Source organism: Polypterus senegalus, chromosome 16 (genome assembly GCF_016835505.1).
Source record: "Polypterus senegalus isolate Bchr_013 chromosome 16, ASM1683550v1, whole genome shotgun sequence".
Taxonomy (NCBI): Eukaryota; Metazoa; Chordata; class Cladistia; order Polypteriformes; family Polypteridae; genus Polypterus; species Polypterus senegalus.
Genome location: NC_053169.1, coordinates 73,254,930 through 73,269,287, shown reverse-complemented (window position 1 = coordinate 73,269,287; position 14,358 = coordinate 73,254,930). Strand labels below are relative to the sequence as shown.

Here is a 14,358-nt window from a genome sequence, read left to right as displayed (position 1 = left end):
GATACAAACCTAACCATATAGCACCCAAATGGAGACTTGTGAGTATTCTTGCACACGCCTGGAGCCTCATCTATGGAGACACTGCAGAAAAGGGAAAAGCTCACCCTTGATTAAGAAGACTTCTTTCAGACTAAATGCTTTGTGTATTCCTGAGTATGAAGTAAATCTAGCTCCTCTTCAGGAAAAGGAGTTATGCTGCATATCCTAACAGCTAGTTTCCATTTACAAGTTCTAGTATGTTCTAATCAACCCCACCAAAATTTGTCCTGTCTCCTGATTTGCATCTGATCTGATCCTCTCATTCTTCATCTCAGTTCCGTGGATTTGGTCGATCTTGACTGGGCTATGTGGGTCTGGCAGACAATCACCCAAAGATTTGGTTCCAGTAGTGCGTCCAAAGAAGCGCTCCTCAGGGTGATTTTTGAAAACAGATTTGTTAAGGGCTATCATGGGAGACTAATTCAGGAATTATTCTTATTCTGTCCAGAGTTTGTACACTTCAATAAATTTTAAATTCCAGGAATGTTTGACTTTTCCAGTACCCAGAACACAGATGAACTTAATCAAGAGGCCTATTTTAAAATGCTGATCGCTTACAAAAACTGACAATGAAATTCATGTTATTTACCCAGAGTAATGGCACAGTTAAACACTACTTATGCAACTCTAGGCGGGGCCACTACATTAAAAAAAACAAAAAAAAACATTTTCTGGACAACGAATGTGACATTATACATGTGAGGTACTAAGAGACCGCTTATGCCAATACTTTGGTGTGTGCAAACAGAAGATACAAAGAATTCATGAAAAAAGCATGTTTTGTTCAAGCACTGTTTACTAACACAACAATTTAAAGTACACATAAAAATACAGAAACTTTATTGTAATGATCATAAAAACATAATTTTGTCATATTTTAGGTAGTAAATTTTTACACATGAAGAGTTTATGAGGAATGCCATGGGAAGAGTGTCCATTCACACGGTATGACTCTCTATGATCTCACTAACAGGAAACTCTTCATGAGAAAGGTTATCCACATCTTTGCACGACTTAAATAAATAATGCTTTTCCATCAGATTCAACACCTACATGATTTCAGATTTACTTTCTGTCACATATGAAGACAAAGATGATGGCTGATATAGTAGAAATATCACTAGCCTAATTAGAACTCTCACTAACCACACAAAAGGTGCAAAAAAATCTTAATGGAATTACTGGTTCCCTTGCTCTTCTTCAGTTCAAAATGTTTACTTCCTTTCATAAGGTTTTTAAAGTGTACTCATTCATATTCCTAATGTCAAACCACTTCATAAGGTAACAACACCTAGCCATAAAAAACACAAATCAAATAAGTGTAAGCCAATCTTTGTAGTCATCACTTTTTAACCATTTCAAGTTAAACATGCACTTTCCTAGCTTTTAACCGTGACATGTCTAATATGCAGTGTCATTTACCTTGCTAACTATAGCTGCGTTTAACCAAAATGACCAAAGTTCAGCATCTCTAGTTTGTTTCATGGGATTTTGTCAAAAGCTTGACGCGTTGAAATGATTCCACAGACAAAATATCTTCATTTTAAAAACTTTAGTAAAAATTTGGAATAAAACAGTTCACACAAAAATAGAGAAAAAATTGCTATGGCAAGAAAAGAAAAGTTCTGTTTAAGGCTTATATCTTGTGTGTTCTCTCATACAGCTGAACCATTTCTAAATGATCAGAAAACTGTATGCCTATCACATTTTCAAGCTGTAAATGGGTCTTTCAGTCCCTGCTAGCACTGGGACCTACAACTGACTCAATTAGTACACTGTATCTTAGTTACAGTAAGAAAATTCTATCATTTATTAACTTACAATGGGTAAAAGGCTATACCATTGTCTATGGCTATGCAAGAAAATTATATTATATTCAAATTAAGCAAACAGTAATATAAGTTTAAGTTAAAGCAGTAACTTTCTAAGATTGGCGCTTATTTACCACTTAATGCTAACTCAACACTAATAACTATATGCGCAGGCTAGAAGCTAATACCTATCTATACAAGTCTGCACATGCACTCACACACAGGGTATTAATGTTAGATGTTGCTATTTTGTTGGCAAAATATCAGATGTTTTTTTCTCATGATATGTGATTATTGGAATTCACTTAAAAATTTTCCATGACTTTTAAGAACTGCTTAAATTTATATTTTTAGAATTTCAATGGCTTTTCAGTACTAGGTTTTGGCTTGTTAACTTTTCATGACTTTCCAAGTTTTCCAGGACCCATACAAACCATTTCTGTCCCTTCTCTTAAGGCCAGCTATTCATTGGTAACCCTACTAGGGACATAGATTAGATTCAACTTTATTGTCATTGCACAGGTATAATGAAATGCAGTTTAACATTTAACCTGAAAGTGCAAACAGTAGAGTAATATAAACTGCTCAAAAAAATTAAAGGAACACTTTGAAAACACATCAGATCTCAATGGGAAGAAGAAATCCTCCTGGATATCTATACTGATATAGACTGGGTAATGTGTTAGGAACGAAAGGATGCCACATCGTTTGATGGAAATGAAAATGATCAACCTACAGAGCCCTGAATTCAAAGATGCCCCAAAAATCAGAGTGAAAAATTATGTGGCAGGCTAGTCCATTTTGCCAAAATTTAATTGCAGCAACTCAAAATTGTACGCAGCACTTTGTATGGCCCCTGTGTTCTTGTATACATGCCTGATAACATCGGTGCATGCTTCTAATGAGATGACAGATGGTGTTGTGGGGGATCTCCTCCCAGATCTGGACCAGGGCATCACTGAGCTCCTGGACAGTCTGAGGTGCAACCTGGTGGCATTGGATGGACCAAAACATAATGTCCCAGAGGTGTTCTATTGGATTTAGGTCAGGAAAGTGTGGTGGCCAGTCAATGGTATCAATTCCTTCATCCTCCAGGAACTGCCTGCATACTCTCACCACATGAGGCCAGGAATTGTCGTGCACCAGGAGCCACTGTACCAGCATAGGGTCTGACAATGGGTCCAAGGATTTCATCCTGATACCTAATGGCAGCCAAGGTGCCTTTGTCAAGCCTGTAGTGGTCTGTGTGACCCTCCATGGATATGCCTCCCCAGACAATCATTAACCCACCACCAAACTGCTCATGCTGAATGATGTTACAGGCAGCATAATGTTCTCCATGGCTTCTCCAGACCCTTTCACTTCTGTCACGTGCTCAGGGTGAACCTGCTCTCATCTGTAAAAAGCACAGGGCACCAGTGGTGCATCTGCCAATTCTGGTATTCTATGGCGAATGCCAATCGAGCTGCATGCTGCTGGGCAGTGAGCTCAGGGCCCATTAGAGGACATGGGGCCCTTGGGTCACCCTCATGAAGTCTTTCTGGTTGTTTGGTCAGAGACATTCACACCAGTGGCCTGCTGGAGGTCATTTTGTAGGGCTCTGGCAGTGCTCATCCTGTTCCTCCTTGCCCAAAGGAGCAGATACTGGTCCTGCTGATGGGTTATGGACCTTCTATGGCCCTCTCCAGCTCTCCTAGAGTAACTGCTTGTCTCCTAGAATCTCCTCCATGCCCTTGAGACTGTGCAGGGAGACACAGCAAACCTTCTGGCAATGACACGTATTGATGTGCCATCCTGGAGAAGTTGGACTACCTGTGCAACCTCTGTAGGGTCCAGGTATCGCCTCATGCTACCAGTAGTGACACTGACTGTAGCCAAATGCAAAACTAGTGAAGAAACAGTCAGAAAAGATGAGGAGGGAAAAATGTCAGTGGCCTCCACCTGTTAAACCATTCCTGTTTTGGGGGTCATCTCATTGTTGCCCCTCTAGTGCATCTGTTGTTAATTTCATTAACACCACAGCAGCTGAAACTGATTAACAACCCCCTCTGCTACTTAACTGACCAGATTAATATCCCATAAGTTTCATTCACTTTATGCTATACTCTGATTAAAAAGTGTTCCTTTAATTCTTTTGAGCAGTATATATTGTAAGTTTTCTAAACTCTTTTTGGGCTCCCCCCAACTGGACGATATGCTGAAGAGCATACCAAAGTGCGATCGCCGTGTCTATGAAAGATAGCCTGTTGGTTGCTGGGGCAACAGCGGGCTCCCACTGCTAGAGCAGCTCGCCACAAAAAAAATCAAAAAAGATCGCAGTCGTGCAATGAACACCTATCGCCAATGGGTGATGCAAGGAACAGTATTACTTGGCCATGAGTCTGCCTGATTGCTGTGTCTGGGTATAGGAGAGTGGTAGATCACGCTACAGTAAATAACCGTGCTGTTCTTGTTTCAAGCTGAATAAAGTTGATATTATTAAAGTACTGAGACTCAGCCTCATGCTTTAGGGTGCAGGACAGGGACTCGCATGTCACAATATATATACTGGGAGGTTTTTGAACTCTTTTAGGACCCCCCCCTCACGCAACGGGACGACACGCTGAACCGTGACTGCCACATCTGTGGAGGACTGCTTGTCCATCACCAAGACAACCACAGGTTTACAGTGCAGCACATTTGTGGAGGACTGCTTCTCTGTCGCCAAGGCAACCATAGGTTCGCAGCACAGCAGCATAGCACCGTGGAAACAACTGTGAGCCGACTGCGGTCACGCTATAAGCACCTGTCGCCGATGGGTGATGCAAGGAACATAATAAATGCAGGGAACAGTATAACTTGGTCACTGACCTGGCCCTGACTATGTCCATTTGCTGTGTCTGTGCATAGGAGAGTGGTAGCTCCTGCTGCAATAAATAACCCTGCTGTTCCTGTTTCAAGTTGAATAAAGCTGGTTTTGCTAAAGTACTGAGACCCTCCTGAAAGGCACGATGATTATGACTACCTGAAACAACAGATCCTCCTCTGTATGACTGCGAGCCAGGTGGTCAAAGGCCGCCAGTTTCGGCTGTGGCAGAATGATACAAATCACCCTGTACGAGGACAGATCCAATGCTTAGAGGACCCGATTCAATGCTGGATCCGCGGAGACCCTTTCGAGCGAATTGTGGAGAAGCTTGCTATTGATGCAGTCCTGTCAGGGATAAACGAGAGCATTTCTGTTGAAATGCTACGGAACAACGTCCACACGCTGCTGGATCTGACCCACAGACTAGACGATGCATAAGCCACCTGGAAACAACGGGGCTACCCAGGCTTGACCCCGATTTCGATCCAGCCCGCACAGACCTTCAGGGTTGCCAGCGCCACAGGTGGAAGATGCCATAGTGTGAACACCATAGTATGAACTGAATGCAGCTATTTTCGCTGTGATCAACTGGGACATCTGGCTCAGGAGCGCCCCCTCCCATCTGCACAAACAATGGATATTGGTATGAAACTCGCAGGTTTCCTCCAAGATGATAAAGGAGATCAATTTTAAGGTCTCTATTACGTTGGCCGGATGGGAATTCTCTAACACTGTTGGACTCTGAGAGCGACCTCTGCATAGTTCTCTGTGACTTGCTCTGGCAGACCCCTTATAAGAACACAGACAAAGTGAACATCTGCTGCATCCATGAGGATATTAAAACATATGAGACTATATTACTCCATCTGAAATATAAAGGGAAGAATTTTAAGGTGTGGACTGCCATATCAGACACCCCACCCTGGCCACTCCTAAAAGGAAAAAGGAATGCCCTCTTCCCATTGGTCTTGACCACCTGCAGAGTGCCTTCCCCCATAATGGATAGAGAGGGCTTGCCACAGACAATGTCATTCAAGGAACTTGGTTATCGAGCATTAGGTAGTACCGAGTGAGCAATGAGAGAAGGTTTTAAAAATTGCTCACAATCACATTTTAGGGGCTCATCTCGGTACAGAAAAGACGAGGGAATACATTTCAAAACACTTTTATAAGGTTAACATGGGCTGGGATGTGGAGCAATTTTGTAAGACCTGCCCTGACTGTTAAATAGTTTCCACTCATAGACCCGGCAGGGCACCCCTTGTACCGATGCCTATTTTAGACGTCCCCTTTGTGAGGGTGGGATTAGATATTGTTGGCCCGCAGCCCAGGAGTAAAAGTGGCTTCTAGCATATGCTCGTGTTAATCAATTATGCCACAAGATACCCAGAAGTAGCCGAAATGTGCCATGCTGACGCCTGGACTATTGCAAAAGCACTCCTGGGTATGTTCACACATATGGCTATCCCTCGCGAGATTGTCAATAATCAGGGCAGACCCATTATGTACTGTATCATGAGGCAGCTATGTGAAAGTTTCAGATTCAAGCAGTTACACTTAACAATTTTTCATTCGCAAGCGAATGGCCTGACGTAACGGTTTAATAAAACCCTAAAACAGACGATTCGGCGGGTGGCCCATGACAATCCAACCTCCGAGATACAGTACTGCCCTTCCTCCTGTTTGCTGTCCAGGAGGCCCTGCAAGCATCCATTGGGATGAGCCCTTTTGAACTAATATTAGGCCACTGACTATGCAGGGTGTTGGACATTTTTCGGGAAAATGGACGGGGACTCACGAGACAACCCCCGGGTGAAGGTTTATTGACTGAATTGTTTTGCTGCAAGAGCAGATTGCCAGATTGTCCTCTATTGAGGTAGAACATCAGCAGCACGAGCAGGAGGCACAAAAACTAATTATGACAAGATGAGTAAACTCTGCGAGTTTAATAAGGGGGATTGTGTGCAGGTTTTGATCCCGTCCAATCCACATAAATTTTGTGCCGAATGGCAAGGGTCGGTAGTGACACAAGAGCACATGTCCCCAGTGAATTATGAAGTCAGAATTCCCAGGCAACGGAAACCCGTACAGATTTCAGACACGAAGTCCGTCCTGGTCAAGGCCATAGAGGTACCACAGACCGAGGTTGCCACTGGGGATGATTTAAATGACACCCAGAAAGTGTCACCACTCTGGATGGGTTGCTTGAATTTATATTGCCCCCTTTTGGTCTCTATGTTGCAGAGTAAGTAGGAAGTGGTCAAAGCTTGCTAGAGGAGGAGTGGAAGTAAGAAGAGAGAGAAGAGAAAGAAAGAAGAAGAGAGAGAAGAGAAAGAAAGAAGAAAGAGAGAAGAGAGGACTGGGTAATAATTGTGCTTGTGCACTGTGCTACTGTGGAGAATGAGAAAAAAGGCTTCCGCATATATAATAAATGTGTGTTGTGTGCTGGACTTGGGCTCTGTGTCTGTTGTGTCAGGGTTTGGTGAGCCGTATGCCCCCGGTGGTCACACATATATATTTGAATTTACAGATAGTAGCATATACAAGGAAGAGTATATAGATACAGTATAAATACTGATCAGTAAAGTAAGTAAAGATACTGTACATAATATACATAAATATAGATACTAGGGGGTTCCCCACTGCTCGCTTCGCTCACCAGCCACTTCTCGTCTCGGACGATCACGTTGTGATGAGGGGGGCTGAACGCATCCCAAGGAGACGCGGTCACTCCTCCGAAACCCCCTCTTAAATGTTGATGGGAAACAAAATACAGGTTTTTTTTAATCTCTTCTTTGCTCGATCAGCTGCTGTATTAAAAGCCTGTATAGCAGTTGTCCTACTCTTTTCTTTTATTTCCGGCCCCAGGCATGGTTAAATCTCTTGGCACAAATTCTCGTCTCATGAGATGCGAGTTCTTGATATTTTTTAGTTTATAATTTGAAAAACCAAATAAGAATCGGAAAATTTAACAACATCACAATAAAGTTTGATAAACTCTGAAATGATGAATGATACCAAGCATATATATGTAGCTTTTAAAATAAGCCCGATTGAATGTGTGACAAAAAAGTGACATAAAAACGTCAGCGTTCCACTTTTAGGCTTAGGATTTAATATTTTATTTATATATATATATGAGAGAGAGAGAATAGATATAAAATACTTTTATGCACAGAATAGATTTATATACAGTAAATGGGTGCACAGTCTATTGCAAAATGTACAGATTCAGGCAGTGTCAGCGAGGCTGAGGGAGAGCATAGGCGCAACATCATACATATAGCAGAATTCTGAGTCAGTGCTCCACCTAGTGTCCACGTGGGTAGTTAAGTGGTGTGCAGATACTGTACTGTTCAAGTTTCATAGCGGTTCTCAGAGATTTCTTTCAGATTAACAAAAAAGAAACGGTAACAGATTACGCCGAGAGAAAAATGGAAAAAGTTGATTCCATAATGAAGAAAAATGACGTTGCGAAAACATTCAAAATCACGTCTTCATCTAACTTCTCACCTTCTTTCTGTATTTTAATACCTGTATTTCTATTAAAAAAGTTACATTTAACATCCTGTTTTTGGTCTGTTTTCATACCTCTATTTCTACAAAAAAAGTTATGTCTAATATCTCATTTTCAAATATTGTAAAATATATTTTGTAGTTTAAGAAGCGCAGTTTTTTTTTATAAAGGTACTGTCATGCTTCTATATGACTAACAGGAAGGCATATCCAGGTTTTCAAGGAAAATACAGGTACTTCATTACTTTATAGAGAAGTCACGTACAGTGATTTCATTCATGTTACTTCAGCACTCAAGCACACGAGACAGAAGCCACAACATGGCCTATCATCCTGCTTTATCTCATATCTTCAGATTAGAAGAACACTAATAGTTCAGAATCACTGCTGTGGCAGAGGCGGTCTGGAGAAGAGAGATCAGAAGAATGCAAGAAAGAGCAGGTCAAAGCCTGTTGCTAAATGTTCTAAACATTGTGCAACAAGCTTGTTATATGATAAGCCTGATCCTGCAGAGAACAACCAATTACTTTGCCATTGGTCCTCCTCCTTCTCCAGCCGCAGAAGATCAGCAACAGAGTTGATGTTGTTGATGATGTTCCTACATTAATGGATTAAAAGACAGAAGTCTACATGACCATCATCATCAAGTCCTTCCATGAGAACCCTAAATACAAAGAGGACTGTTTCATTTATGTTAGGCAGAATGCCCAGAGGGGGCTGGGCGGTCTCATGGTCTGTAACCCCTGCAGATTTTATTTTTTCTCTCCAGCCGTCTGGATTTTTTTTTTTGTTTTTTCTGTCCTCCCTGACAATTGGACCTTACTCTTATTCTATGTTAATTAATGTTGTCTTATTTTAATTCTTACTTTGTCTTTTTTTTCTTTTTTCTTCATCATGTAAAGCAGTTTGAGCTACATTATTTGTATGAAAATGTGCTATAAAAATAAATGTTGTTGTCTCGTGATGGGAGAAAGATAAATGGTCCATGGTTGGGGTGTAAGGCATCCTTGATGACTCTGCAAGTGTTTTATAGACAACATGTATTCTGCAGGTCAACAATAGTTGGCTGTGGGATGCTAATGATGTGCTGGGCAGTTTTCACCACCCATTGCAGGGCCTTCTTTTCAGCTATTGCATAGTTGCCATACCGCACCATAATGCAGTTAGTTAATATGCTCTGAATAGTGAAACAGTAAAAGTTCAACAGAATCTGAAGAGACATGAAGGCTTTCTTTAGCCTCCATAGAAAATACAATCGCTGTTGCACTTTTTTTTTTTTAAAATCAGACTGTGTTTATTGTCCAGGAAAGACCCTCAGTGATGTGGACATACAGGAATTTGAAGCTGGAAACATACCAAACCTATGCCATATGGATGGGATTGTATCTGCTGCCTTTAGTTTTCTGGTAATCCACAATGAGCTCTTTGGTCTTCTTGGTGTTGAGGTTACTGTAAGCATACCATGTTGCTAGGTGCTGAGCCTCCTCTCTGTAGGCTGACTCGTCGTTGTCACTATCAGCCCTATTACAATGGTTTCATCTGTGAACTTTATGATGGAGTTGGAGCCATATAAAGGGATCCAGTCTTGGGTGGAGAGGGAATAGAAGAGTGGGCTGAGCACACAGCCCTGCGGAATGGTAGTATTCAGGATCACGGTTGAGGATGTGTGGTTGTTTAACCTGACAGACTGGGGTCTGTTAGTCAGAACGTCCAGTTTTCAATAACAAAGACAGGTGCTGATGCCAAAGTTGCTGAGTTTATTTACCAAACTGGAGGGGATGATGATGTGGAGCAAAAAAAAATCAACAAATAACTTTCTGATGTAAGAGTTGTTGTTATCCAGGCGTGTCATGGCATCCTCTGTTTGGGGTGATAGGCAAACTGGTAATGATCTAGTGTGGGAGGGAGACCGGACTTGAGGTTGGTCTCTCAAAGCACTTGGTGCTGATGGGGGTGAGTGGGGCATTAGTCATTCAGGCTCCCTAGAGAGGATAGTTTAGGGACCAGTAAAATGGTTGTGGATTTAAGGCATACAGGGATGACATCCTGGGCCAAAGACAGATTGAAGATGTTATGTACACTCCTGGTTATGTCATCAGGACCAGCTAACAGCAGTAAACAGCTCTTTCATTGCAAGATTAGCATTGGCATCCAGTGGTGCATACATGGCAGTGATAATAATAGACATGAATTCCCAGGGTAAATAAAAATGTCTACATTTATCATCAGATACTCCAGATCAGCAGAGCAATCACAACAACTTCTAAGGATCATTGAGTAAAACATGTCTTATCTACAATTGCCTAGTAGGTGACTATGAAACATGCTAAACAAATAATAAGTACAGAAATTACTATACAGTACATTATTTGGCAGTATTTAACTTTAAAGCTGTATAAAAAGACACAAAAATAAGATACATTATTTTCTAATTTAAACACCTTATTTCAAAGGTGCTACTGCATATATTTCTTAGGCAATAGAAAAAAACTATTGGGATAAAGCTGCTCTTCTCCTACATTGCTTGAAGTGTACTGTTAAAAGTCTTACCCAAAGTGTCATGACCCTTACATTCCTTCTTCTTTTCCGTGAAGTCCTAAGGATTCAAACATTAATAAACCTTAAAAAATATGAATTTGTCATTTGCTACATTCTAGAATATAAGATGTATGACAATACTTGTAAAAAAGACCATACAGTTCATTAAGCTTATTTGGCCAAAAGCTAAGGTGTCCTAAAATCTCACCTAGACAGGTCGATCTTCAACCTACCCCAAAGACACTTTTTAAAAATATGTCAAGATAGCTACTTTAACTACATTATTGGGAAATTGCTTCAACATTCCCATGATTTTCTATTTAAAAAAGCATTTCCAAAGTTCAGCCCTAATGCATTTTTCATTAATTGCCATGTGATTCGTAATGATTCATGATTTACCTGTAACAATCTGAAAGCAACAGCTTTATGTGTATCTTTAAAAATGTTAACACCTTGATTAGGTCCCCACATAGCCTTCTCTGCTAATAACTAAAAATGTTTAATATTGCTATGAAAATAATAGTTTACTCAATGGTTAGTGGTCAACAGCAAGAAAGTCAAAGAAAGACCAAATAATCAAAACATTAACCAAAATGTCATTGTCAAAAAGCAAGCAAAGTCCTGTTTCCCTTGGAAGACTTACTCATTTGCTAGCACCACAAAAGATTTTGTTCACAATGAAAAATATTGGATTCCAGGAGTTGTGTGGCAACATTTTAAAAATGCATTGGAGAGAATTTCATGTTGTTCCACTTCTGGATATCTCATGGTAGCAACAAAGCAATATTTCAGTATGGATGTAAACCCCAAAAATTAACCAAAATGGTAGAGCCCGCAAGGAACAAAAACAACAAAAAATTAGAACTTGAAAATTACAAAAGAACTGCAAAAGAGATACAAAAATGATAACTACAGCAAAGAAATCCCACATTCATTACAAACCCTGTCAATCCTGTAGAAGAATAATTTTAGGGTAATTAATTAATCTTAAATAAAATGCATAAAGGGGTTAACACGTCAGAAACTTGTTCAGGCATATCAGGAAACCAGATAAAGGTCAAGTGAACAGAGACAAAAAAATTGACGACTAAGAGATCAGATGGACAGTTGTCACATACACAGAAATTTCAAGAGTGATATTTTAACTAAGAGATATTGAAGAACAAGGATATAATGGAAAAATACTTTTTATTTGGGTTGACTGTGCTTAATGCTAAACACTTTATGTATTTTAACCAATCAGAGCATGTAAGCATTAATCAGCACTGTTATGTAAATTTGGTTTTCAATAAGTATGAGCTTCTGCTTTCATTCTGTGATCATTCTGCCCATGCTGTAACAGACTGCTTTTGAAGAATGCTCCCTCTAAAGCATTTTACTGAAGAGTAATTAAAAGATATGATGAACAGCTTTTCTTCTGCCTGATTACTGATTTGCTCTGTTAGGAGTATATTTCTTTCTTGAATTAAGATGTTGATTTCTACCACAATCCATTTCAGAGTTTGTTTCCTGTTGGACAGCTTCATCCACCTTGTATTCATCATTCATATGTGATGTACCCTTTTCATTGTTGATGCACTTGGCACTTCTCTCTGTTAAACTGCATCTTCCAAGTGTAGGCCCATTGTTAAGATTATTAAGATCCTTTTGAATTGTTCTTGCTGTCTCCTCCTATTTGCTATTCCTCTAATTTAAGTGTCATCTGTGAGTTTCACAAGTTTAGTAACTATCACAATTAGAATAAGTAGAAAAATGGTAATAGCCCAAGCACAAGCCACTGAAGAACTCCTCTGATGACGTCATACCACATGTAACATTCTTCAGCCAATTAATCAGCACAAACTTCAGATTTGCATGTTAACAATTAATCGTATTAAAAGTCTGCTGAATATGTAAGTCAATTTGAGTTGTATGTTTTTCTTTTGTCTACTGCTACTGATGCCTGTTGATGAAAAGTCTAAAAGATGAGTTTGGAAAGATTTTTCTCACATTAACAAATGTTAGCACTTATTTAGTATATTATATTCATACCAGAAATTAAAAAAAAATTCAGAAATCAGTTTTCATAATTTTACAGGAAACAAAAGGCTTATTAGTGTAGTATTAGTATGATCCATGGTTTCAGTCTTCTTGTGGATTGAAATCACATTGTCTGCTTTGCAGTCAGCAAGTATTTTTCCAATATATGTAATTTGCTGGAATATGCCTAACACATGTTTATAAATTATGCCGGCATTTCTTTCAAACCTACTGGTAGGATCCCATTAGACCTTTTAGTAGTTTTTGATTAAGAAGTACAACTCCAATTCCTGATAGTTAGGTCATTCATTCTCTTGCCACATTCCTTTTGTAGTCCTCCACAATGATTGGATTGTTTCATAACACAGTTAAAAGACAAAAAGGGCAAAAAACCTAACAGTTGGATTAACACCAAGGAAGAATTAACAACCTAATACAGGTATCCACTTTTAGACATAGGCAGACCCCTTTCTCTAATTATGTATATAATTTACACAAGCATCTAAATAATTGATTTACCAATGACAGGTACTAAAGCCAGTTATTGTTTTTCAAACAAATCCTCCTTCTGACTGTTTGGGACATCTGGAAAATCGATTGTCTGGAGAATGAAAAGGTGAACGCTACCCTGAGCCCTGTGTCATGTCAACAGTGAAGCATCCTGAGACAATCCATGTGTGTGGTTGCTTCTCATCCAAGGGAGTGGGCCTACTCACAATTCTACTCAAGAACACTGCCATAAATAAAGACTGGCACCAAAACATCCTCCAAGAGCAACTTCTCCTAACAATCCAGGCAGAATTTGGTGATAATCTGTGTATTTTCCAGCATAATGGAGCACCATGAACAAAGCAAAAGTGATAACGACATGGCTCTGAGATCATAACATTGAAAGTTTGAACCTATGGCCAGGAAACTCCCTTGATCTTAATCCCACTGAGAACCTGTAGTCAATTCCCAAAAAGCGCTTGGACAAGACGAAGCCCACAAATTGTGATTAATTACCAGCACTAAAAACGCAAGAATGGATCACCATCAGTCAGGATTTGGCCCAGAATCAGCTATCCGGCATGCCAGAGCAAATTGCAGATATTATGAAGAAGGGTCAACACTGTAAATATTGATTCTTTACATAAATTTGATGTATTTACCAAAAGGTATAAAATTGTTTTTCAGTATACAATAGAAACGTGTAAAAAAAATAATCTGAAAATGCTGAAGTGTAAAGTTTGCAAAAGTCAACATTTGTGTCACTGCCAAAACTTTTGCCCAGTACTTTTTTCCAAAGAAAATTTTCTGGGTTACAGAATGTTTATTTACAATGTATCTAGACTGCATGCATAAGTTGGTGTACAAATATGTATGGAAAAAAAAAATCTTTTTTTTCCCATGTTAGGGTACCTCAGAACAACCAGGCTATATTGGGTCTAAGTTAAGTATTAAAAAATCATTAAGAAAATGAGCTTACCAAAATTCCTACAGCTTAACAGTAAAAGAAATGCCTAAGAAAGCCAGCAGGCATTTCCAAAGGGGAATGCTTTTAAGACATAAACCATAAAGCACTTGTTCACAGAAAGCTTGAACCAA

The 14,358-nt window shown here is 39.7% G+C and overlaps 1 protein-coding gene across 1 annotated transcript in view; it reads right to left on the bottom strand.

Moving 5' to 3' along the window:
- The window catches only part of zgc:153169 (uncharacterized protein LOC767799 homolog), a 50,511-nt gene that overhangs the window by 20,526 nt on the left and 15,627 nt on the right, over window positions 1-14,358 (bottom strand). Inside the window, exon 4 of the mRNA XM_039738596.1 lies at window positions 10,765-10,810. Coding sequence (XP_039594530.1) covers window positions 10,765-10,810 — 46 coding nt within the window. The remainder of the gene's footprint in view (window positions 1-10,764; window positions 10,811-14,358) is intronic.